Source organism: Erithacus rubecula, assembly GCF_903797595.1.
Source record: "Erithacus rubecula genome assembly, chromosome: 1".
Classification (NCBI taxonomy): domain Eukaryota; kingdom Metazoa; phylum Chordata; class Aves; order Passeriformes; family Muscicapidae; genus Erithacus; species Erithacus rubecula.
This window is the reverse complement of record NC_136658.1, coordinates 98,450,693-98,476,133: the sequence shown is the minus strand read 5'-3', so window position 1 is coordinate 98,476,133 and position 25,441 is coordinate 98,450,693. Positions and strand designations below refer to the sequence as shown.

Below are 25,441 nucleotides of genomic sequence, written 5' to 3'. Positions count from 1 at the left end.
CACAATGTACACTTTAGTGTCCCACATGTCCTGACTGAGGAACACCAAGAGCACAGATGTTCTGTGGGAAGCACCATGGTGAGGAACAGATGTTGGTGCCAGCCCACAACCAGCTCCAGTGCCTGCTCCTCTGCAGGTGCTGCACAAAGTGCCACCAGGACAAGGCAGTGGAATCACAGGGCTCTGATCAGCAGGCATTTTTCCTTCCCATAACACAGTTATTTCTAAACTGCAAATGTAACCCAGCTCTCCTATGCACTTCATGTACTACAGCTACTGCTAAATAGCCCTCTGTCTACCCAGTACTAAAGAACTATATGAACTAAAATGTAGCACACTAAATTGCCAAATTACTAACTCTTACTATATTATTATAGTGTATTACATTATATTATTCCTAATTCTGCCTCTATTTTGTCCCTCCATATTTGATATTATCTCATGGTTATTCTTAAGATGTTCAGATACCTCTCCAATATCTGCAAAACTCTCTCCTCTCAGCTCATTATCAGGGTCTTACTGGAGGGACAAAGGGAAGTTCACAGCTTCAAGATGGTGCAGTTTGAGTGTGGTTATGTCAGAAAATAAGGTTATTCTTCCAGAGTAGTTCATTTTGCAACCATTGCAAAGTAATACAAAGAGCTGCTCCCAGACAAAGGAAGCCCTCTAATTTGGGACATAAACAGTGAGACACAGTTGAATAACCATGTTCAGGAAAAAAAAGAAAGAGCAGCTGGCTGAACGTCTCATAGTTTTATATACATTTAGAAGATGTAGGATGTAATCACAACTTTAGCATCCCACTGGGCAGTTTATGAATTCTGATAATGATATTAAAATTTCTGCATATTGGCACTCTAATTGCTGGATTGCACAGAGACTTAAGTTACATAAGCCTATGGAACAGCCTCAGCCAGGAGAAGTCTATGTTACATCCCAAAGACAAGCACATGAGGCACATAGCTAATGATGAGATTCCTTTCAATATGATTCTATTGTAAGCTAAAATCAGCCAGGCTATGACTATAATGGCATATAAAGCTCAATTTAAACAACCAAACCTCCTGAACTGTTTATTTTGAGAACTGCTTGAAAAGCCATGTCCTTATTTCCTGATCATAAAGCAGGAACTGTAGTTCCAGTCTATCACCCCATGAAAGAGTTAATGTACAACACAAAAATGGGAGCAGTGTTTCCCAACTAATGCTTTGGACATCAACCCTGAAAAAAAGCCATGTAATAATTTTTTGCATTGTTATCAACAAATAAGGAGTATTTAAGGAAAATTTGGTCTTACTATTGTGACAAACTACTCTCCATATTACATTTTTAATTACTTTTTCAAGAAGTGTATTTCTGGAAATGTTTTTCCATTAACTTACTCAGGGCTTTAAAATCAGACAGATACCTATGGCATTAATTATAGCATAACAAATTTAAATTTACTCCAATTTTTAACTTAAACCAGTAGAAGCCCCTTTGGTCAGAGAAGGCCTCAACAGCCCATCATTAAGTAACATAATTGCTTTTTCTGGTGGTGCTTTCCTTACTGACAACAAAAACACCAATGCACTGACAAAATCCCTGGTGTGACTAAGTTACACCCAGCCAGACCGTCCTGTTCCCACTGCCAGGCTACACCCAAGGGCAGAGGATGGAGATGCTGCCCCTGCCACAGCTGAAGCAACCTGCCATCCTTTCCTGGGATCCCTTCTCTGACTGGGTCAAGAAAGAGCCACAGATCACCTGAAATTACCTCCTTGTTTCCCTGGAGGAAATTCTTTTACCTATTTGAGAGTATAAAATGAAGAATTACTGATTAAATGTTTTACACCGTTGGATGGTGAAGGCATGTACTTTCATCTGGTAAATTTAAATTATTTTTATGAGAATAATTATCTCTATATGAAAAGCTGGCACTGAAAGATTTTATGCAAGGTACTCTTCTGACATGCCAAACATTGCTATGTTGTTTGTTAAGAATTGCTTGCATATTTTTAATGTGCAAGAGCTGTTTCCAGAGGGGATCCAATTTTTTAATAAAAAGTGTATTTAAAACCTATCATATTCTAAACAATGCTATCACTAGTGTATAAAAGAAAATCAGGGCTGCACAGGGATTTCATTACACTAAAGATTCCTGTTACAGGAGTCAAATGCTGAAAACATCAGAAGTTCCTGACTGTATTTTAACTTCAAAGATAGCAACAAATAACAAATTTTAAATTACTTCAAATCCCTGAACATGCTAGATTGGATGAGATATAGCATGGATACTATGTCCTGAAGCTTGCTAAGACAGTACTTCTGTATGCCCTTTAGGAGGTGAAAAACCAGTAAACTAATCAAGTGAGTATTCTATATCACCTAATGTGTTCAAGCTCCTAATTAATTACTCTTTCCAAAAACCACAAGGCTGCCATTCATAGAAATGGATGGCAAGATGGATTTATGCAGGGATGTGCTTCCAGCAATTTGCTACAATGTCTTGCTTTGGTTTGTTTAAGTGCTTTCCACCAAAAATACCACCACTAAACAAAGAAAATATTATCATCTCTACAGCCTGAAAAACACTATTGTGTAGCTGAGCTCTGTTCTTATCCTGTGACAGAAACCTCTTTTCTATACATTTCTCAAGCTGCTCAGCTATTGTCCTCTGCTCTTTTCTTCAGAAGCTACATTATCTTTTTTACTTTCCCCTCCTCTGCAGTCTTGTACATGAAAAAGCATTACATGTCTCCTTTCATGCATCACCAACATCAAAACCAAACCTTTTTCTTTTTACCCTATCAGGCAGAAACATCTTATACCAAACAGCTCCCTTTAGTTCTCTTCTCGGATTGCACTCGTTAAAATTGTCAAATCAGCTTCTACAAAAACAGAGAACTAGGGAGGTTTGGCTTCTACCTACATATAAATCCAGAAAGTAGTGTAGATAAAGCAGAAACAAAACAAAAAAACAAAAAAAAAAAAGCCTTATTTATGACATCTCACCTCAAAAAGTAGTGAGACAGAGAAGGGCTGATAGGATTATTGTTATGCAAAAGGATTTTCCTGCAAGGAATGCATGGTCTAGGGCTAATCAAGACTTCTCCCCTTTAAACAAGGGGGATGGGACAGAAACCTGTATAACTATAAGGACATAAATGAAGAGAAAAGCTTGATAATTGCCTCTTCAAGTAACAGAAATATCTGAAAGTTTGTGTGCTAGGTTTAAAACCAACTAGAAGAGATGCTTGTCTCTCTAGCCTGGAGTTAAAATGTGCAACCCCTTACTGCCACATGACAGAGCCCAAAGTACACCTAAGTTCAAAATCCTTGAAACTATTTTGTGGAAGAATGATCCATCAAGGGTTATAAGCAAGATAGCTTTAACTCTCCCTAGAAATGTATTTTTAGGAATGGTTCAAGGCAGGCAAACTGGGTTAGCTGGGATATGGGGCTCACCTCTCTTTGGTACAATCACTTGTTCTTGTGGGTGACTTTAAGACTCAGCTCAGAGTCTGAGATCTGATACAGAACTAGAAAAATCAACATTTCAGACAATTTTTGCTAAGCTCACATCTGCTGTGCAGAATGGAAATGTTAGATTGAAAGATGGAACAGTAAAAATAACAGGCTTGGTGAATTTTTAATTTTGCAAGGATTTGTCATCAGAAGAATGCAGACATACCTCTTAAAGAAGTTTTGCATCTAGTGCCAGTAAGTGCCTTAATTTTCCACTATAATGCTAGGACTTGTCATCACTGCAACTGGCTATTCTAAAGAGTTACAGAATAACCAAAAAGTTCATTATATATTATACAATATATCTATTCAACATTTCTGTGGAAAAATAAGAATTTTTATGTTTTCTACGAAAAAGTACATGACAAGGTACAAACAGGCAAGAATTTATTTGTTCTGGTTCTGTATCTGGTAACACAACAGCTAGTGATAAAAAAAATGTTGGTAACCATGATTTACACACTTCTTTGTGAACTACAAAATACAAGAGGCACAGTCAGCTTAAGCTAAGATGCTTAGAACAGCCCCTTAGCAGCTGTAAGTTCTGCCACTTAGTGTGCAGAATCCATAGTTAGAAGCCTAAGTGCACAGAACAATCTCCCCTGCTCAACCTGGAACTACCATAACCACTGGCCTTGGAAGGAAGAAACAGATGTTAGCAAAACCCAGGAGGACCAGAGATGAAGATTTGGCTGGATCCTTTTGGTCATTAATAACAGTGCTAAAGATGAGCAACACCAGCCTAGAGAAATGCAAAACACACAAAGACAAAATAAAGAAACAGCCTCATGAACTTGTCTTTAAAAACAATTACTCAATTTCTATACAGTAAAACTGAATAAGTCATCTGAAGAAAAAGTCTCAGCTAGTACTTTCAAAAGACAAGAGCCAAGGGGCCAAAAATAACCCTTGCCCCAACTAATTGTGGACATTGATATTATAGGATTTTCAGCTTAATAATGAGGTTATGCCAGAGTCTTCTCCTTGGAAGACAACTTGGACTGAGAAATATTTCAATGCAATGGCATGATCAGTGCATAGAACATGGCCCCAGCATAAAATCCACCCATGTGGCTCATCTTGGCTCAAAATGCTAAACTGCATAAATCTTTGAAATAAAGGCTAAAGCAGCACAGGGGCATTTACAGTAGGTTATGCTGTAAGAGAAATGTGACACTGGAGAAACAAAATACTTTTAAAACAGTTTCCCTAACTGGAGAAAGATTTGTAACACCATCATCCTCATTTGTGGCACAGAGAATTAGAGGCTGATGGGATTTTCATTTCAAAAACCAATCACAATTTAATTAAACTCGTTCCATAGCTTATCCTCACCATAACAGATTTATGCCTTATTTCTAGTCTTCTACTTTCTGCTTCCACCTCACCCCACTCAATTTTGCAATCTCCCCCTTCAGCTACCCTCATGTTTCCAATTCCCAAGTACTACAGAGATCAGACTGCACAAACTGTTTCTTTTCTTTTTCAAGAAAAGGGGTAAATTAAGCCTCCACCACCTTGGGGGTGTGTGCTTTCCTTTGTTCATTGGGTTACTCTCAGCAACCTCCCACTCCCCATCATTCCAAGGAGCAGTGATTCTCAAAAATGCACACAGCCTTGGCAGCAAAGCCAAATCTATGCAGAATATAAACTTGGCCCTCCACGTCTGTTTTCTTCCGAGCAGAAATTACAGGTGTCAGGGGCACTGGCTGCTCAGGGCTATCCACCCATGCCCTCATCCTTCCACATTCAACTCCCACTAAATTTCAGGAATAATGAAATCCATAAAGATCCAAGTGATTTTCAAAACTGAAGAGTCTAATTTTTATTTCAATTGGCTTTTATACTGTCCTATAAATCCCACAGTCTTGTTTAGCCAAAGCAAACACAAGCTTAGGAAAAGCTTGGTCTTTTGGGACGGGACAGGCCAAGAAGAAGGTGGCTGACAGTTCTGAGTTGCATTAACTGTAAAAGTCATTTCCAAACTGTGAATCTTCAAGGCAATAATTTTTTAATTTTATGAAAACACTCACACTTCCTTCCTTCTAACAACAGTACAGAAATAATTGTACCAAAAATTTTAGCCATCCTTTAAACAAGTATTCCCAGGAAAGCTAACACATCTTTTTTTCCTCTTCTTTTACTATGGAGACATTTTAGAGGTATTTTAAAGACTGTGCAAGGCTTTCATAAAATGAATTTTTTCAGCTTCTTAGAGTTTGCATATATACAAGGATAGCCTATTTATGCTGTAAATTCATGATAGCCACTATAAGATGTTCTTATCTGCTGGCACAATTTGTGAACTGAAGGTTAAAACACAAAGCAGAGAACTTGGAAACTATTGATTTATAATGCACTAATGTCTAAAGTGAATTTGTGTTTCTTGGGCACATTTTTTTAAAATTTTATGTTTATTCCACAGTCTCATCATTTCATAAATCATGTTAAATTTTTAGTGTCTTGGTATAAAAAGAGTTTAGTATGGCTAAATTAGTCTAGTTCATTAGTAAGTATTTCTAGGTCCTAAAATGATTGCATGAAACTTTTGAGGATACCTTATGAAACAGGACATTAAATACCTAGATCATACAGCGGGGCACTGGAGAAGGTAAGCAGAACAATGCAAGAAAAAAAATTTAGTCTTGGGTAGTTTTAGTTTGGAGTGTAAAATTTAAATGGAATTTCCCCCAAGCTCTTTATACAGCCAGAAGTAAATAAATAAAAATACTCTCTTCTGTCTTCTAAAGAAACAGAAACGAGCAACTCCAGTTGTCTTTAAAGCCATTACAATGAAGTTAGAAATATAAATATTTTGCTGTAAAATTATGTACATGTACTTAGCTTGATTTTTAAAAAAATGTCTTGAGAATAACTTTTTTTTTAAAATTAGAAGTTTAAAATAAATGGCAGGACACATTCTAGCAGGGAGGAAAGAAACAAGAACTCAGAATAATCAGCTTCAAGACTTTTATAGATTCAGTATGATTTTTGGATTGGATTTCAAGTGTGCACATTAGTACAGCAAAAAAATATCACTTTACTGCCAAGAGTAGAAGCTATTGAAATACTGTTATGTGAATTCTAAACCAGATTGTTTTACTACAGAAAAACACTCTCTAATTCTCTGTGTCTCAAATTCACCATCTTTCATGCACTGCATAAAGACCCCTTTGCACATGTAGGAAACCCCACTAACAGGGATTCTGGCATCACCAAGCCCCTGGGTACCCTGCCAGGAGCTGCTCCTGGAGGCTCCCCATCCATCCCTTCTCACTCAAAATCTGAGCTCCTTTTAACCTAAAAGCACAAAGATCTTGAACTAAAAGCACAAGGATCCCCAGCTGAGCTTTCTTACTCTCATTAGTGGTGCTGGGTGAAGTGATGAGGGTAAACTTCCTGCCCTTGCCACTGCCTGATCTCTGTCCATCCTTGAATTTACAATCAGGAGAAACCTCTTAAATGAGGCTTCTTTACTTTGCTTCCTCCTTGAGGCCTGCAAATCATCTAATGATTAAATGAACATTTCAGAAACTGGCTGAAAGATGGTTTAAATTAAATTTTTTTGGCAGCCTCTTTCCCCACTCTCTGACGATGATAACAACTCAAACACTTTTAAAGAAATCAGTGGTGATATTTTATATTCCAAAAGCCTAAAGTTTACCCCTCTGGAATCCAGAAGAGAAGACATAATTAGTTGGTATTATTTTGTGCCAGCAGTACTCAAAATGTGAAACCAGAAAGCAAAAATGCTACTTAAAATGCAGCCATTTTCTTCATGTAAATACAGTAAGAGCACTTGTTTCATGCTTTGTCCATAAAATCATGGTATTTAATAGCTCCCACTAGCACAAGGATGCTGGGCTGATAACCATCATCAACAGATTCCAAAATTCACAAAGTTGGGGCACAAAAGGAGACAAAAATATTTATCTTCCTGTTTTTGAACTGTGTCTTAAAAACAAAGCTAGGAACCTATTTTATCAATAATGAATGAGAACATGAGAACTGCAAAATTGCCTTATTACAGAGATCTTTTTGTTTGTTTGTTGATATTGTATTATCACATTTTTTTAAAAGAACAACTAAAGAAGATCTTAGAAATTAAATACACATGGCTACTATAAACTCTGAGCATTAAACACTTTTGAGGGATGGATGGAGACCCAAGTGACAAAAGAACAAGCTCCCCACTTATCTCCAGGTAACATCTTTCTTGGCTATTCAGATGCAGAAGTGACACAAGGAACCATCTTTTCCTTCTACAAGTTCAACTCTCAGAAGTGAACAATATCAGCCACCTTCCCAATCCAAGGTGTCCTCTGATAGCAAAAGCCAAGCCCAGATGGAGGAGACCCCAGAGGTCACTGCTAAAGGGAGGGGCTGCACTTTGTGGGGCTCCCCTGAGGCTGCTCTGCATCCAAAACAGCCCCAGATGGCACCAATGGCCTGAAACTTACTAAAATCCACAGGCACCAAAGTGTGAGGAAACATCTCCAAGACTGCTGGAGGACAATCTCAGAGCTGGAATGATCTGGAATGATGAAAGCCCTTGTCAAGTTTTATATAACAATATGATAAATGCTGTGCTAACAGACACAGCCTGGCAAAAACCAGATTAGTCTGCAAGGCTTTTTTTTTTTTTTTTTTTTTACCTAGTCAGGCTGTTAGTTTTACAAAATGTCATATATATTTGTTGGTTGGTTTTAGCCCAATTAATTTGACATTTTAATTCAGCTAAGGCTTCTATTATCATGAACTACTTAATGTGGATAGGTAAGTGGCCCAGAAAAAAATCAGAACAATACAATTAGAAAAACAACCATTAAGCAGAAAACCAACTGGGACACTGTACCAAAGTAAAGTAGCCCCAAGTGAAATATGATGAACAGTGTGGTTGCCAAGCAGGTTTTTATCACAGTGTAGAGCATAAAACAGCCAGGGCAGAGCAACCTTCCTGGTCTCAACCAGATGTGCAGCACCAGCCTGGACACTGCTATGGCAGAAGGGATGGGAGTCAGCCTGGAAAACCAAGGGAAGCTCAGCAGGAGGAGTTAAAGACCTAGCAAACACTAAGTACAGGAGAAACTAAACCAAACTTTCAGCTTGGAAGAAGGGCTGCTGTAATGGAGCAGTCTGTTTCATGTGCCATAAGGGAATGGAAATACTGGGCTTAAATTGCAGAAGGAACAATTCAATACCCATTAGCAGAAAAAAAAAAAAAAAAAATTCCTTCCCAAAACAGCAAAGAGGGACAGCACTGTCTGGAGGGAATGAAGAATGCCCACCACCAGGGGTGTTTAGGATTTGAAAGGTACAGCAGCTCCAGATTCAGATGACAGAGCTGCAGTGGATAATCTTCCAAATCATTTCCAGCTCCCTGGCTCCAAAACAGGCACATCACACTTACAGCTTTGCCAGGGTCTTTGCAGGGACCAAGATTTTAACCAAGATTTTTAACTGCCCTACTGCACTGGGAAGGTTTAGGAAACCAGTAAGGAGATTAAGATGCCAAGAAATAAACATTTAGTGCCATTTTAGCTGTCCAGAGGAATCCAAAGAAGCTGCACAGGGCTGGCAGGTTCGACACCAGATCTGTGACCCTCTGCAGCAGCAGCAGCTAGTGAGTGCAAGGAAAGGCAGCCAAAAATCCAGGCTAGCACATTAGGACAACTCACAAAAAACTGTCCTACAACACTGATTGCACAGACCTCCAGGAAAATATTAATCTTAAGTCCAAAAGTTCCAAAGAACTTCTTTTTACAAAATAGATTAAACTGAACTGCTTTGTAACAAATGTGGCATTTCTAGAGTCTTCTGCCCAGCAAAAAAATTTTGGCAGGATGCTGATTGTTAGCACTTCAGTCTTTATCATCCATCCCACTTCCCATGATGAACATTAATTAAACAAGAATGTGTGTTTACATGGCCACCCTCCAGACATTCAGCATGGTAGTAGTTTCATAAAACTATATCCCTCCCATGTCCTTTCAAACACTACTGACTCAAGCTCATCCTTGCTGTAAATGATTGCCCTGAAAGAACCTGAGCCACACACAACAGATGGCATCACCTGGAGATGTAATGAATACATTCTGAAAAGACTGTAGCATTCTGCTCCCCTAGTCCTACTGGCTCTATGTCATCATCTTCTGACTTGAATTGCCATCGATTATAGAATGGGCTTCATGGTTTTTTAGCTTTGAAAATTTAAAATTTTACATTTCAAAAAGAACATTGTCATGCAAACAACAAGTAGCTAATTTTTTTATTGTAGAATTCTGTTTCCTTGGCATTTAGAAACCTCCAGATTAGGCCAAGTCCCTGCTATATCTCAAAGAGAACTACTACAGTTCTGCAAAAATCCCAGTGAGAAATGGCTTTGTCATGGAAAAATTTCAATTAAATTCCACCAGTCAAATCTAAGAATGTCTTTAAAACAATTTTCAGTGAGAAGGTTTATATGATTTATGACTTAAAAACTGCATATTTTTCATGTTTGAAATCAAAATTAATGTAAACTTAAATTTCAGGGCAGCAAAACCCTATTTTCATGGAAAAATTAAGGGTTAATGAAAAAAAAAAAAAAGCTGGATTTTCCTTTTCATCCATAAAATAATTTCAAAAAAGCTACATATCTTCATTTCAGAAATTTGACTATAGCTTCAGAATTGAAAGCACATTTAGAATTGAGGGAGTGGAAACGACGAGCACAAAAAAAGGCTTTTTGAATATTGTTACAAAACTTTTCAGGCTAACAAACTGGGAAGGAACAGCAGTGGGGTAAACAGAGAGCCCTAGAGGACTTGGACTGTCTTCCCTCTGTTGCTTGTGAAGTGTTTTACCATTCCTGAGTGACCTTCTCCCAAGGAGAGCCTCTCTGCAGCCAGACTCAGGGCAGCAGCAGAGACAGAGCTTGCTGACACCATGAAGTGGAAAAATCAAACATAAAATAGACTGGTTACACAACACCTGGCAAGAGAATTGATGCAGAACATAAAAAACCTCCACCAGAAATATATTCTCACATGTATAAATTCCTTGTTTCACACCCAGCCTGAAGGGGTCTCTGGTAGGGAGCAGCACAGCTCCACTGACAGTCCCCAACTTAGTAACTGAATTGAGCAAACTTAGCAAGAAAAGCAATTTGGAAGAATGGCCATGTAAGAAATTCTCTTGTGAACTTCTTTTGCATATAAAAAGACAATTTAATCCATATATTTCAGGCAGAAGCAGATGACCTTTATTGGCAATGACACCAAAGCTATTAAAACCAAAAGAAAAGTAGGAATTCATCTCTCCTTTGCCTTTTTAGCAGCATGGGCAATGGAAATCAAATAAAATTTTAAATGTGGCAACAAGATATTTGTGGGCAAAATGCATCTATATGTATAAACACTAACAAGCATAAAATTAAAACTATTCTTATTTTTGTTGACAGCCCATATTGCTTTCTGAATTGCTGCTCAGTAAATAATGCAATACTCGGCTTTCAAACACTGCAGGCAATTTTTTCCCCTTGAACTGAAATTTAAAATTAGGATATAGAGATTTTGTATCCCATAATTTTTGTTTACAGTACAAACTCATTACTGCAGTAGAGTTGCTTTTGCATATGAGAATTGAACAAGCTTTATTTAATAAATTTTAAATTTTAATTAAAGAACATGCTCAGAAATAAATATACATACTCCCAGTTGTTTATCTAAGGTAGTCATATTTTTGAACATAATTAGGCAGCATTTTTAGGTAAGCTCAATCTGAGCTAACAGCAAAAACAGTGCCTTGGAGGCAATGGGACAAGTAGACAAGGCATAAAATGCTGATGGTCTTCAGCCTACAGGAGTGCAAATGCCCAGTCAGGTGCCATGGGAAGGCTCAAATGGGAATTTAGAATGAAAAATCAGATCACAAAAACAAAGCTCAGGAAAAGCAGACATTTCATTAACCTGCTCCAGTGTCTGAGCATGCATGGGCTGTGTTGTCCACAAGGATGTCAGGCAAAAAAAGAACAAACTCCAACTTGGCAAATGCTCTTGATTGTACAGGACTGACAGAGGACAGTCAGAATAACACCCCCTTAGTGTCCCAGGAGGGGCTGCACTTTGTGCTATTCACCAGTTTCATATGGAATATCACTAATGTGAAACATCACCTCAGTTTCTCATAGCTCTGCTTGTTTAAGACACTCGTGGTCATTAATTCCAGAGGGGAAGATACAGTATCCTAATGCTTCCTGCCTTGCCTCTCAGTGATGATAAAACTAGGTGGTCAGACCACAGGACACCACTAATGATGTCCTCTCTAAAATGGAAAGAGGCTGTCAGAAAAGCAAACTGCATTAGTAATTTCAGCCACACGTCCTCATCAACTCCAGTGTGTGCAATCCAGGCTTTATGTGTCATTTGTCCTGACTCTCACATTTCACTGTTGCCTAAAACCTACCAAAATGAAGATACTCTACCTAAAATGCACAGAAGCAAAACCCAGAAGTGTACACGGGGTACCACTTCATAACATAGTGTTTAATTAGCAAACATTGATCCTTCTGAGACATACCATTTGCATAGTGCATTACAGCCCCCTCATGAAAAAGAGAGAAGCCTCTCCAGATCTGTATTTTAGAATCTGAAATACCTGACCTTATTCAGAGTATACTTTTCACTAACACTAACTCCTTCTTGAAGGTAAATGTTGCCTAGGATGTCCCAGGGATACACTTTGGGCACAGTGCATGATACTAGCATGAGTTGCTAGTTATAGAAGTCCTTAGCTCCTCTACCCCATTTTGTGAAAGCATTGCCACCTTGAATTTCATTTCTGCAACTGGGAAGTTGCAACATGAGAGAAATTGTTCTCTGTTTCTCTTATTCTCTTGCTTGTATCTCGTTTTTTATAGGGAAAAAACAGAAGAAAAGCTCTCAGGCTTGGTACCTCAGCACAGTCATTTGACACCTCTTTCAGTGACTAGCCTTCCCTGATATAAAGGTGAACTGTCCTTACATCCTTCACAGGGACTGGACATCTCTCTGAGCTGCAAAATGCTAACATTAGCTCCTGCTCTGGCCTTTGACAAGTGCTTTCAGTAGTTTAGGTTCAAAAGGCAAGTTTCAGAGACTGGAGCACAAGGCTATTGTGTTCCTCTGAGGCAGCACTCACAAGACTGTGCGGGACTAAGAATGGGAAGACAGGAGATGTGCAAACCTGCACAAGAGCTTGTGATGGAGAAAAATGCCAGGGAATACCTGTGAGTTTGCCCAGCCTTCAGAAGCACTGGGACATCTTTTAAAGGTGACAGAAGCCACAAGAGGAAGATTGTAGTATCTTGTAAACACTCTGGAGGGTGAAACCAATGCAGTAAACAAGCAGCTCCCAGCCATTAACTGCCCCAGAATGGCAGCCAGTGATTTATTAAAACTTATCTAAAACTTTGTTACAGTTGTCCATGCTGTATAGAAGGTACTCCAAAATTACAGTGATGTGATAGCAACAAAAAAATCCTTAAACACATCAGGAAGAACTTAGGAGTTCAGAAAAAGGCCTGTAAAGTTGCAGAACAAAGAGGCAAGAAACAACACAGAAGGAAATGAGGTTTAACACTGTGAAGACAATCTAAGTAATTTCTTCCTGCTGCAAATACCTTTTAAAACTCAAACACAGACATCAAAGCTTTTCTATCTATGTTCCCTGAATAAATTTTATGGAGCCAGCAGAGTGGAAAGCTCCCTTGCACACTGTTGCAGGTCCCAGGTGTGAGTTGCCTGGAAAGCATGCCAGTATTGCTCCAGCCAATCCTGCAGCACATGGAGGCAGCAGCACAGCTCCTGTCCCAGCAGATCCTGGGCACATGACAGCACCTGAGACTCCCACAGACACTGCTGCTCTCCAAAGACTTTCAGGGAGGATGCAAAAAAGGTGCAGGTTTTTCTGCAATTAAGTTGATGGGATCAACAGCCAGCTACACCCTGAAGAGAGCTAGTTATGTACTTACTTTAGATGCTGAAACCCTAGTAAGGCACAAACCAGAAAAGTCTTTGAAAATGAAGGAACCACCACCAAAGACAATTTCAAAAAATAAAGCAAAAAATGAAACAAGCTTTCTTGGGACAAAATGTGGAAGTAGTCTCTCTAGAAGTGTTCTTTGAATTAAGTGGCAAAATCTGTTGAAACACAGAGTGCAGACAGAGGTGGGGCCAGAGGGAAAGGGGGGTGATGGCATCATGACATGCTGCTGTCTCCTTCTATTACCTCCCACTAGCAGAAAACAAACCTGAAAAGGCCCAACTTTTCCTTCACAAGTGAATCACAGAAATGCAAACACTTGCCACAGCCTCCAACCTGCCCCTGAACAGCACAGCAAGGGCCATGTTTGGTGCCATGGTCTGAACATGGTTTGCCATTTGCATAGTCAGGAGCAAACACATGGAAAAACTCAAATTTCCCACAAGAGAATTTGATTCTCTTTGATTACAAAGCAAGAGACCATTACAAGATGGTGTCAATACAGAACATCTAAATGATTTACACAAAAATCATTTGGGAAATAAAACAGTCCATTGAGGATTAGCAGTGCCATGCTAATGTGATATAACAGGACAAAAAGAATCAACTGAACACACGACAAAGTTAGGTTCTGATGGATAAACAGAGAAAAGGACAACCCATATTTTCAATTTACCATATATACCTAGGCATTGTAGCAGAGTTCATACACAGAACTATTTGCAGAGTCAGTAAAGCCTTTCAGTATCTATTTAAGACAAAGTAGTGACTGACTGAGAGAAGATGTTTAATTGTTGCAAATCAGTGTAGCTTTAATATAAACTATAGAACTATGTTCAATTATAGCAGCTGGGGACAGCATCTGAAAAAAGTGTGGAGCTCCTAGTTTGTGGTGCAGTTATTTGAAAACAATTCTGCAAAAGAAGCTGGAAGAAACAGGACTATGTTTGCCTATTTAATTTAAATTCACGGTGTTCTAGAAGTGAGAATGCAAAAACAGAAAGCTGAGAAAACAAACTTTTGGCAATGACATCTGACAACATCAAAGGAGCTGCATTCTTGTCCCACACAAATAGCAATAGGAATGATTAAGCTTTAAAACACACACACATGCACACAAGAACACACAGAATCATCCAAGAGCCCAGAACTATGTCAGGATCACAAATGTGTAAGACAAATAAATATATTTAAAAGATTCTGATACCACATGAGGAAACATTCATCGTGAGGTTAAAACATTTCTGAAGGAGAGAGGATTTCCTTTCTCTAGCCAGTTGCAATATTTCATATTCCCAGAGCAATGGAAGTGAAGGAGACAGAGCACACAGAAAGTCACCCATCCTGTTAGTGACTTAGCAGATGTAAGCAAATCTCTCAACTCAGAAAATGGATTTTAAGAACACCACTTGCAGGAAATCCTCCTGCCTTTTTAAAGGCACTGGAAAAAGTCAGCATTGCAAACAGAACATTGCAGTCATACCAACAAGCAATTCAACACTAAAACTTTTCAACAGACAAGACAGTATTTTACTTCTGGTTTTATAATGCCAAGGTCAACAACTCATCATGAGCACTTGACTTGTTTAGCAGGTCATCAACGTCTCAAAAATAATGTCCTATTAATGCCTCAACCAAGGAAACCTCCTCACTCAAATAAAAAAGTATGTGTATACAGGGAGACAACTTGAAAACATTACACCATTGTTCTCCTTTTCTGGAAGTTAGGATAGAAGGATGGAAAAGAGCCCAAGTCCATTAAATCAATCACTAGCCTTCTACTAGTAATTAGCATGCTATAAAATGGTACAACCAGGTACACAAAAGCACTGAAGTTGAGATTTGCAACATCTAAAACCTTAGGTATCTCTAAGCCGTGCCCAAACAGCACAGCAAAGCAGTGGAAAGTCTCTTTGACACTTTCTGTTTTCAGTAAGGACTTTTAAAAAAATATATTGCTATCAGTAAAAATGCATTTGAAAACCAAAACTGAAGGCTAAAAATAAGAAAAAATGTTCTGCATGGTTGATGAAATTCAACCCTGTTAATTAGACAGCTTCATTTCACAGTCAGTAAGAATCTAATACTACCCTAATAAATGTATTGGTTTTTGCCAAGTGTCATGCATGAACACAATGAGAATAGTGCCTTTTTAAGCTTCTAATGCCATCAAATTTAATATCTGCAAAAGAAACCATGTTTTCTCAAAGCAGCAGAAGAAAATAAAAAACTGTAGATGTTCCAAAGGTAATGCCTAAAGCATAAGGGCAATGGAAAACGTTTGATCTCTTCCAAGTCTACTATGTAACACCCAGATGAATTTTAATGCTCAACCAAGGTGTTAACATTAACAAATCAACTTAGGCAGGTAGTTAATCATACAAAGCTTTCATTGCCCTTTCCTCTCTCTTAATCATTTTGTACTTTACTGCAGTGAAAAAGCTGAATTTGAAGGAACAGAGAGCAGAGACCCTTGCAGAGCTTCAAGGGCTATCCTGCCTTCTTTGCCACTTCAGGTAACTTAATTGCAGTGTAACACCAGGAATCACGAGTGCAGGCTTCACTGACTGACCCTGCAACCAGGGTGTGGACTCGGCCTCGCCAGGCAGCACATGCGGAGAAGCTCCACAAATGACAGTGAAGGACAGAGCATGGAACAGACACAAAAACGTGTTTACATGTTCAGGAGGGGCAAGGACCTTCTCTAATCCCTGCTTATTTGGATTATGTTTGATAAGTAGCACTAATCTCTATGGAGTTTATGTGCCATGTAACTGATAGTTACTCAGCGTTATGGTTTTTTTTTAAGCCTCGCTGGTCACAATTGTTTTCTACAGTTTTGTTTGTTTGAAATGCTTTTAAAGTTTCTTTCTTTATAAATCACAATGAGAGGAACTGGGAAAAATGCCTTCTCTTTTACAACTTCTTACAGATGTTGGGTTGTCTTGTGACCTGCCTGCCTGGATCCTACACAATCACAGCCTGACTCTGCACTCCAGGATTTACCAAGAGGCTCAGACGGGGCTGGCTGGAAATCTTACCAAGTGTGTTCCTGAAACACATGTGTGCCAGTGGAGGAGGATACCGTGCAAGTTCAAACGTGAAGAAAGCATGGAAGCAAAATCCATTTCATCTAAGAATTACTAGTGGAAGGTGACTGGTGACCAAGCTACAGGGAAATGTCTGGTGATCGTGAGAGGTCATGCAGCACTCTGGTTATTAGGCCTCACACACAAGGGAGACCAAGGAGGTGTGCAACAAGGGGGACCTGGTAAAACATGGGGGATGTTGAAAGACCATTGGGGATTTTTGATAGGAAAAAGGAAAAAACAACCTCTACGTTACACAAACAGGACACTTGAAAAGTCACAGAAATATCCCATACTTACTTTTATCTTCCTGGCTTTCTTCTGCTGCTTTGCCTTCCTCCTCCTCCTCCTCCACCTCCTTCTGCTGTGCTTCCTCGTGGTGGTCGGCAGCCCCGACCGAGAGGCTCTGGCAGCAGTGGTTGAAGCCGCTGTCCCGGGGCAGAGTGAAACTCCGGGGCTTTCCCCCGTTCCCGTTCAGCGCCTGCATCCGCTCGCCCTCCACCAGCGGGAAGGGGCCGTAGTGGTCTTGCAGGTGGCACTTCTGGGTGGGCAGGGTCGACTGCCGCCGGTGCTCGGGGGACACCACGGCCACCTCGGAGAACACGGAGTCCTCCAGCGGCAGCGTCTGCAGGTAGTGCAGTCCCGAGCTGGTGAGCGGCGTCTCGATGAGGTCCTGCCAGGAGCGCCGCTGGCTCGCCGTCTTGCGCACCGGGGACTCGGCGGCGCTGCCCGCCGCCTCCGCGCGGAACTCCTCGTGCGACGACTGCGACTGCGACGTCTCCGTGGACGACAGGCGGCTGTGCTTGGGCTCCACGTAGGGGCTGGTGCAGCTCATCTGCAACGCCAACAACGAGCACCTTAATCAACGCACCGAAACCTGCTGCTAATAACAACCTGCCGCTTTTACATCAGCCAGGCACCCGGCTCATCAGAGAGCTGCACACTTACCTAATTAACCTGTCCTGATCCTGATTTTAATGCATGCCCATGTCTGTATATGTGTATGTTATTCACAATAAGTATCTTTACTGTGTTACTTAATCCATAAAATAAGCAAAGAAAATTTGCAGAAATCTTCGCAAAATAATGCAAAATATGGAAGGCCTATAGAAGAGATGTACCTGATCCATTCAAAACCTTAAAAATGTTATCCAAATGGCTGTTGTTATCCTATCTTGCTTTTCTTTGGAATCATGCTTGCAGTGCTTCACTGGTGTCATTCAAAGATATATAATTTTGTAAGATAAAGTACTACCTCCAAATTAAGCATCATGAATGCTCTCTTTCCCCTGAATTTCCCGATGGTTCATTTCAAAAACCATATCCAAGTAAAATGCATTAGTTAAACTGATGCAGAGATAAAAGTTAAGATTTCCAGTAGAGAGTCACTTATAGGTCTATAATATAGTTTTATATTAACAACTGCTTCAATAAAAAAGAAAAAAAGCCAACAAAATCCCCCTTTCTTCTAATTTATATTTCTCCATAAGAGAAAGTTACTTTTCTACAATAACAGAACACCTGGCATCGCTGTTGGCAATACAGGACAGAACATTTTTATGTTGGCATTTCTCTGGAAATTCAAGTGTAATTTGTTACTGTAAAGCTTCACAGCACAACTGCTGGAGCCTTAGAGAAGAGCCTGTGTAGAGGTAATAACATTTTCTCAGAAAGTTAAGAAGGTGGTGAGGGATTGCATGGATGAGTAGCTGCCCATCATGAATGAAGAACATAAAGAAAGAATTCTGTAACTTAATCTATTTCATACAGCAAGTGGGATTATAAATCTTCAACAATTCTCTACAAACCAGTGGAAACAGCAATGATGGCAACTGAAGCCTGCAATGTGTGCTGCTTAACAAATGCCTTAAATCAAAAACCACGCGGTGGAGCACCATCCTGGGTGCGTGTGTGTGCTCCTGGGCAGAGAGAGGCAGAGGTGGGACACAGTCGTGGGGCAGCTGCAGGTGACTCACCGAAGGTGGCCGCGGGTAGGTGTCGTACGGGGGCGGGGGGCTGTCCTGCTTCGGGGTTGAGGGAGTGTCTGCTTCCTCCTTGTCACTCTCGCTCCAGTAATCTACAAGGTACGTAAGGATCAGGTCAAAAACTCCCAACACATTTCGATGCATCTTTGTACCAGAGACTTGCTTTCACAAAAGCTACTGCAAATTTCTCCTTTGGTATTACTGGCAGTGACATACCAGATGCTGATGCTGTCAGTGTAGTCTTAACCTGAAGAGGGAAAATTCTAAACATTATGGGGTATACTAAACCTAAGCCACAAATTTAACTCTTGTGCACACCTCATAAATGCAACAGGCATATAGAATAATCTTAATACAAGTATCAGATTTTCAAATATTCATACGGACACAAAAAATAATGATGACTGGGCATAATTATGATTGGACATGATTGTATTGGCTGAAAAATACTGAAATATTTTTTAAATAGGAATTATTAAAATATAGCTTTGCTCAAGTCTTGTTGACTGCAAATAACATCAACAAAGGTATTTAACCAACTGGTAAATCAAATAGGTAGGGGTTATTGCACACATGCATAATCAGTGCTCTTTTCTACCCTTTTTCTACATTATATTCTACCAGTTACATATGTTTTTAAATTCAGTTTCTAATAATAAACAGCTGTATTGAAGGCAAGATGGAAAAACTTAGTATCACATATCTGCTCCATAAAACAGCTGCTGCTCTCTTATCCATGCAAGAACATAAATGTGATATGGTAAAAAAAAAATATGACAATGACATTTAAGAACAGAGTTCAAAAAGAAGGATGGGAAAGTATGAAGGACATAGATTTTGTGGGCTGAGTTTAATGGGCTACAATGTTTCATTTTTTCAGGAAATCAAGTCTTGGCCAAGCTTATTCCAAAGGGAAAAACACATAGAAGAATATACCACATGGGAATTTTTATTTATTCTGTTACAAATATTTCTAGAAGCAAACCAGCATCTAACTAAAAGGACACTGAACCTTAATATCCTCTACAAACTTAACTGCTACTGCTATTGCCTACCATACTTAATTGCTGCCTCAGTTCAAAACAGACAACTCCTAACATTTTTGCACATTGTAAGTTATGCAAACATTTCTGCTGTCACTGTTTCAGACTGTATTACCTTCCAGTATTTGGGTAAATCATTGTACAACAGGGCACTATAGCTCAGATTACTCACAGATCAATCACAGGCAATTTTCACTTCACCTCAAGTGCTCAAAAAAGTTCATCATTTATTACTCTCTCTTTAACAGAGAAGGAAAAAAGATTGATTGCTGCTTCTCAAATGATCTAAACTAAAAATTCAAGCTGGCACAACATGCAATTTTTGTCTTTAATGATTATCTGCAATAATTACTGTATCATATGATCTACTTATTTAATCTTATTTAAGATTTAAAACATAAACTCACCTTTAAATGATACCATCTTGAAACAGGAATCTTTATAGTTAGGTATATATTTAGATTTTAGTATTGGTGTGGACAGCCTTATTTATCTATTAAATTTTTTCACACAATAGCAATTCTGTTTTTACTCCAATCCTTTTGAGATTTGTTTTCTGTAAGCTTACAGTTGAGACATTATCTTTAAACAGTATAATAAATAAGTTACATAAATAAAGACTTTATGACTACAAAATAATAATTAAAAAAAATCCTAACAGTTATGTCTCTAGACATCTGCAAATAATTAATTTCTGGCGAATGAAAGACTAAATCAGTGAAAAATCTTTTTCTAAATAAATCCTAGTTTTAAGAAAACTTGTTTCTGGCCACTTAAAACACTTGAAAATATTGGCATGTAGGCATGTTTACTCCTATTGCCTAATGGTGCAGTGTGTGGTGAGAGACCTGTCAGAACTGCATTGTTCAGTGACATTTCTCCAGACTCAGAGCTGAACTGTTTACTCTGAAAGCAAAAATTCAGCAGCCTCAGTGCAGGTTCCAATTCTGGCTAAAAATACGAAGGTGCTCTTGCTGTCAAATCCACACACAAGCAAACACTGTGTGATGATGCTTTTGCACACCTTATCTCAGACAGTGAATTCTGCTGGCAGCCTATGGCTTGTCTTGAAAATTTCTGCAGTAACAGGGGTCAATTTTCAGACAACAAGTATGAAAATGTGCTCCCACGAATTTTTATAAATGCTCTGCTTTTGGCAACTGACTCATTAGAGCCCATATAAAACATGTATGATGCTATGAAACAGTTGCTGCATTTCTCTCTGTAGATTTGTCCAATTCAGTGATAGACAAGCTCTACGCATCAGGCATATCTTGAAGGTTTTCTCAATGACTAACAGACTTTATATTATATATAAACCAACACTGACCTGCCATTTCCTGAATAAATATACTCTATTTATATAAACTAGGGATTTTTTTCCCCTCTGATTTATATGACTGGAAAGTATATAACTTCTACATCTAAGGAAGTCCCTTGATGTATTGCTAACATGCATTGTATTTCATATGAAAAATTGAAGGTATTTTTATAAAACTGTTCTGTACAGAATGTAACATTTTATTCAGCAGTACACCCACAATTTGGTGATTCGTGCATCTCTGAAGCTCTTGAAATATATTTATGCACTTTAGATTCAGAACCATTCAAGTCTTAATTGAGACAGATTTGACAAGTACTGTTGAATTGTTTCAGAGGTATTATAAAGCTTTGCTGCAAAGGGCTGAACTGCACAGAAATAAAAGACCTTTTGTCAAATCAAATATGCAGATGACAATTGGTAGTCACTGAGTACAGAAAATTCCAGCTTCACAGTTTCTATAATAGCAGAAATGCTTGAATTGATAGAGAGGTTTTACTTTGCTAACTTGATGCCTCTGCTAATTAGGGACACTACTGAGCTTGTAACAGCCCTTGTGCTGGGAGCCAAGGAAAATCACCAGAGGTATTAAACTGTACAGCAGCAAGGGGGGAATGAGATACTGCCTCCCACACTAAGCAACACAAAAAGGATATGGTTCTACCTACCTGTCCAGAACAAATCAACATGAGTGAATGGTGTTAGAGTGGTAATAAAGAACTCTCTCAGTGCCTGGGATACAATTTGCATAGTCAGTGGGGTTTCACTGGTTATTTTCAATAGGAAGACATTTTAATAATAAGCTGCATGAGGCCTGAATGCACATCATCTCATGTCTATCTGGATCATCTGCTATTTTATTATTCAGTGATTTCTTAGCAGCAAAAATATTTCTTCACATCCATCTGGATTTTGAAAGGTGTATCATGTGTGTTATTGTGCACTTGGACAGCATTAGCATAACATGCACCTTTGCACATACTGCCCCACATGGCATTGTAATTCTAGTGCCAACCTACTGTCAATACAAATTGCAATTTGGCTTTGAATGCCAAAATGGAGGATTTCCTTGAAGACTCTTGAGCATCAGTTTGTTCACAGCCTCTTCAAGCAGTGACAACAGATGGTATACAGGTTCTTTCCAACAGGTTACTGTAGTGCTGTTTAGGAAGTATAGATTTCCAAACTAATTTCCAGGTCTGGTGAGGCACATGACTGAAGAACAGTGAGCATGGTGCTGTGTGAATGCAGAGGGCCTGGTGTCAAAAATAGCATGAGTTTTTTGGGCCAAAACCCAAAATCTTTCTGACTAAGGTTTCAGAGCCACAGGATCAAAAACTGAGGTTTTGACTGAGTGGGAAGCAGGCAGACAGGCATCTGGATAAGCTCTGGATCATGACGACCATGAAAATTTCCTGGTGCCTGCTGCTGGGTACATATGTTAAAAAGAGCATGAATTCAAAAGCTATCTGCTTGCCAAAGCAGGTACTTGGATACTTGCACAGATACTTCTGTGCATCCATGTCACTGGCAATTCTAAGAAACAATCTCCAAAACACAAATGGACTGACCCTTTCTTTTTTCTATCTGCAAACACAATTTCTACTGCAACAGTTCAAAGCAAAGTAATGTATTATTTTATATATGTTGCTTCTTAAACTCATGAAATATTAGGCATAAAAATTAAACATGTAAAATGTTGTAACCCTACAACTCCAAGTGAAATGCCAACAGGGCTGTAGCACACACTGCAATACAGTAAAACCATTGGAAATCACAAAATTTAAGTGGCCTTAAAATTAAAGTCCTTAGAGTAAATCCAATTATCTCAATAAGCTTTAGAAAAATGGTTTTGCTCCCAAGACCAATTTCATACACTCCTGCTCTCTGTGAATTCAGACACCAAATGCAGTGTTTGAAATATTTTTTAGCCTCCAGATTCTTAAGTTTCTTCTGATATGGGACCCAGATTCCTTGGTACCCCATAATGGAGCTTACTGGTATATATGCTTTTTTAGCTAATTTTTGCAGTCTTTTCAGAAATAATCCAGTGTCTGCAGATCAGAGTTTGAAAGAGTTGATCAGAACTCCTGACAGAGAAGGAATTCTCTAAAGCAATAACAGTGATATCCATATGTGATTTGCTTTCCAGATGATGAGAATGAGGCCTGATACACAGCAGGGAAAAGAAAAGAGATGAAGTTGTGATAAGAGCTGATAGAAGAAACCAAAATAACAACACATTACCTTGCTCTTGTTTGATCCTCTCCCTTTCTGCATAGCCAGCAGCAAGCATGTTAATTCTGTTGAGCCACCTGAAATAATATTAAAAAAAAGCAGTGATACCGATCCAGCCTCCTAATTTTTGTGTGCATTTCTAACAAAAACAAAGCTAGAATCATCTGAAGGAGATTAAGGACAATATTATTTTTCATATCAGACAGCTGTTCTCTTTGATACCCTTATTCAGGGAGTCTCCAAAGATCTATGATTTTGCTGTTGAACAAACTGTCTTCACAGCAAGGATTTTATTTCAAATGGAAAACCATGTATGATGTCAAACATCCAAACATCTGTAAAATAAAGGATTTAGAGATAATCAAAGAGCTGTTAAGTCTGCTGCTCACAGATATGCCATCACACAAATACTCCTGCTGTTCTGATTTCTTAAAAATAAATACCACTTTTCAGAGATTTAAGCAATATTTTAAGGCCTGAATTGGCAACCTAGCAGAGGAACAGAGCAGAAAACAGCAGTAAAAAGACCAGGTTCCCTCCCAAACAGACATTGTGGTTTAATTATGCCATTATGTTTTAGAGCTTACCTACAGTGCCATGTACAAAGAGAAGGAGGCATAACAGAATTCACTTTTGTGTTTGTGTCAGAGAAGTGCAGGGAGAAAGATAGCTGTCCCAATACAGTTCACATCTAAGGCTTTAATCTCAATTTAGCCTTGAAAAAGTGCTTCCATAAACTGCACAAATTAAAAAAAAACAAACAACCCAAACAAAACCATACAAAAAACTCCAGCACCCAAACACAAAAAAAACCAAAAAAAACCCCAACAAACCAAAAAATCCAAACCAAAAAGCAAATGAGCTATTGCTGCTCTCTTCTAGTAGGGCTGTCATGGCCAAGCATACACTGAACTGTCTGTAGCAGGGCAGTTTCAACCTGTGCTCTTCCCCCATGGGACTCTCAGTGTATTCATTAGCCAAATGCTTACACTGAATCAGGTCCTTCATCAACGAGGCTTTAAACCACCACGGCAATCTCCCGTGTTGTCCATTCCATGGTAAACCTGGAATTACTTGCTCCAGTCATCCCATAGTCAGGATTTGACAGGCCTGGTTTGCCAACCTACTGGCTTGCAATTTAACTGCTAGGGTATACAGAAAGACAACTCCAGTCAGGTTTGCTTTTTCCTCAGGAATGGGAAACCCCCATTTCAGAACCTGTGCCTGATGGGTTTTGTTTGCACACTGCATGCACAGAAACAGGATGTTTATCTCAGCAGAGGACACACCTTTGTAATGACTCCTCCATGCCTCTCTACACTGCAGTGCAGGGCAGGCATCAAATAATAAAATACAGTTGCTTTCCTAGAAATTAACTCCTGTCATCATGGAGTCAGAAATCTATAGAATGCATTAGGCTGGAAGGATCCTAACAATCTTCTAGTCACAAATCAGCCTCATAGGGGCAGGGACACTTTCCACTGCCACTGTCCTTCCACAGTGACCACATTTTTGATCTGTAAACCATGTTTTTAAATCATTGTACATTGGGAAGAAAGCCAGAGATTTAGTCCTAAAATGACTGCATAATACTTCATATTACCACACAATCAAAATTTCTGCCAGAAGAATAGGGAAGCTGAAGAAGACACTTAAAATTTGAGTTGTACTTGTTAGGAAGTCCCATGCAGTTGTAAAAACAAGCAGTACAAAGGAACAGAAATCCGACAAACCTAATCTCAGAAAATGATTTTACACCTTCAAAGCCAAAAGATGACCCACCACAAAGCTATCTTTTAGGCTCATATTCTTGGTATGTGAAGACCTCCTTTGGGGAATAAAGCTCAGCTGCCAGCTGAGCCAGCTCAAATCAGAGGCACAGAGACAGGGAGCTCACCCAAAGCACACCAGCCCTGTGCTGCAGAAGGATCAGCAAAGGCCACAGACCTGCCTGTGTCCAAAGGCTAAAGCAGCACAAGATGACAAGCATCTGCTCAGTCAAATGGCATGGCAGACAGTGGGGATGGTGCTTTGCTTGCCTTTCACCTATTCAGGATTTCATGTTCCCAGTTCAAGTCCTGGCTTACCACCCTCACCTGCACTGCCAGCAGGGAACAGCCACCTATGAACCCCATTGGGTAGTGCTGGTGACCACAAAGCATTAGACAACACAGCTGCAAAGGTTCTCCTGTCTTTCATTCTGTCCTAAAGATGAGATAGCATTTCCCAGTAAGTGTGTTTATCAGTGAGGTAACC

The 25,441-nt window shown here is 39.3% G+C and overlaps 2 protein-coding genes across 9 annotated transcripts in view; both read right to left on the bottom strand.

Annotated features, from left to right (window-relative positions):
• The window catches only part of CNKSR2 (connector enhancer of kinase suppressor of Ras 2), a 201,129-nt gene that overhangs the window by 20,445 nt on the left and 155,243 nt on the right, over window positions 1-25,441 (bottom strand). For all 8 annotated transcript variants that reach the window (XM_079320101.1, XM_079320100.1, XM_079320099.1 and 5 more), the window contains 3 exons: window positions 23,195-23,262; window positions 18,575-18,675; window positions 16,899-17,433 (listed from right to left, as the gene is read on the bottom strand). In XM_079320101.1, the coding sequence (XP_079176227.1) occupies window positions 16,899-17,433; window positions 18,575-18,675; window positions 23,195-23,262 (704 nt within the window). The remainder of the gene's footprint in view (window positions 1-16,898; window positions 17,434-18,574; window positions 18,676-23,194; window positions 23,263-25,441) is intronic.
• The window catches only part of MBTPS2 (membrane bound transcription factor peptidase, site 2), a 208,486-nt gene that overhangs the window by 130,386 nt on the left and 52,659 nt on the right, over window positions 1-25,441 (bottom strand). The window lies entirely within an intron of this gene.